At 54.8% G+C, this 1,326-nt stretch overlaps 1 protein-coding gene across 1 annotated transcript in view; it reads right to left on the bottom strand.

Moving 5' to 3' along the window:
• The window catches only part of LOC104501753 (T-cell surface glycoprotein CD3 zeta chain-like), a gene marked incomplete at its 3' end in the record, with an annotated part of 52,161 nt that extends 51,091 nt beyond the window's left edge, over positions 1 to 1,070 (bottom strand). The window contains exon 1 of the mRNA XM_010145619.1: positions 1,013 to 1,070. Coding sequence (XP_010143921.1) covers positions 1,013 to 1,070 — 58 coding nt within the window. The remainder of the gene's footprint in view (positions 1 to 1,012) is intronic.
• Between the last annotated feature and the right edge of the window lie 256 nt (positions 1,071 to 1,326).

Consider the following 1,326-nt stretch of genomic DNA (forward strand, 5'->3'; position numbering starts at 1 on the left):
GAAACACGACCTCCACAGGTTACCAGAACTGCTTCCACAGCGTTAGCAAGCAGCTGTGGAACCTGTCTCTAACCTCCAGAAAACTTTCAAACAAAACGTCTGTGGCAGTCGCCACAGCTCTGCGGTGTCAGGACGCTCAGGACAGTTAGGGCATCTGCTGGGGAGGGGGGAAACCCTTCCAGGGGGTTTTGCTCTAGCTCTCGCTCAGCCATGGCCTACCGTTACTGCCTGACGTCCCCAAACTCAGGCGTCACCTGAGGCCTTCTCGGGATGCAGGTTTTGTTGCTGTTTTGGTCTGAGCTGCTAAGAAGGACATCCCTCTCTCCCCAAGTCAACGTGGCTTTTGAAGAGTTGTGGGTACCAAAGCTGCTTCACTTTCTGCCCAAGGGGGGCCAGCCAACACACCACCACAACACAGAACACACCACCACAACACAGAGAGGTAGAAACGACTTAGGCAAAAGGAAGGAGCCTGCCCTTTTTCTCATGCCCCTCACCCCACTGTTTCCAGCCGGCCGAGTATGCCTTTTCCTGCAAACCCACCACCCCGCACGCCATTAGGAGCCACAGGGCTCTCCTGTTACCCAGGTGAATTAAAAGCCTCTCTTGTGCAGGTTACTGCAAGTGACTACGTTCTCATTATTCTATCAGGTTTCCCCTTTCAAATGGCAAGGAAAGCCGCCCAGGTGAGGGCTGAGGGCCTTACTGAACGGTGAGTCGTGGTTCAGCTGTGGCAGTCACCCCAGCTCAAGAGGAGGCCACACCAACAGCAACGGTTGTCCTCGCCTCTTCCTCCCAGCCCTCCAGAGGTTCTCTTTACCGCAGCGCAGTTCAACAAAAGTCCTGCTGCCTGTCCACAGGCAGCCGTGATTCTAGCCCTGATTAGGAGGACAGACGTGGCTGAGGTTCTCGTGCAGATACCAAAATGGTGGGGAGGCCACCGTAGAAGCATCATGCTCTTTCCTCAAAAGAGCTTTAAAATAGCTCCTCATAAAATAAAAGCCTGACTTACCTGTGACTGGGAGATGTGCCTGCAAGGTGGCGAAGATCACAATTCTCCTCCACTTCATCCTGCTTGCCCTGGCAGTGCTGGGGATGTGGAGGCCACAGGGCGAGGAAGACAAGAGGCACCTCCACGGGCTTTGCTCGTCTGCCGGCCCTGCAGGAAGCTCACCTCCTATGAGGGCTTTTGGAGTCCACCTGCCGGCAGCGGCGTTGAAGCATGCGCCTTCCTCTGCCTCACAGCCAGGCAGCCTCTGAGGTCTGGGGTTTACATTCTTGGTATTCACGTCTGGGGTTTCCTTTTGTATTTTTTCTTCCCTTTCC

Source organism: Buceros rhinoceros, unplaced genomic scaffold (genome assembly GCF_000710305.1).
Source record: "Buceros rhinoceros silvestris isolate BGI_N320 unplaced genomic scaffold, ASM71030v1 scaffold1081, whole genome shotgun sequence".
In the NCBI taxonomy this organism is placed as follows: domain Eukaryota; kingdom Metazoa; phylum Chordata; class Aves; order Bucerotiformes; family Bucerotidae; genus Buceros; species Buceros rhinoceros.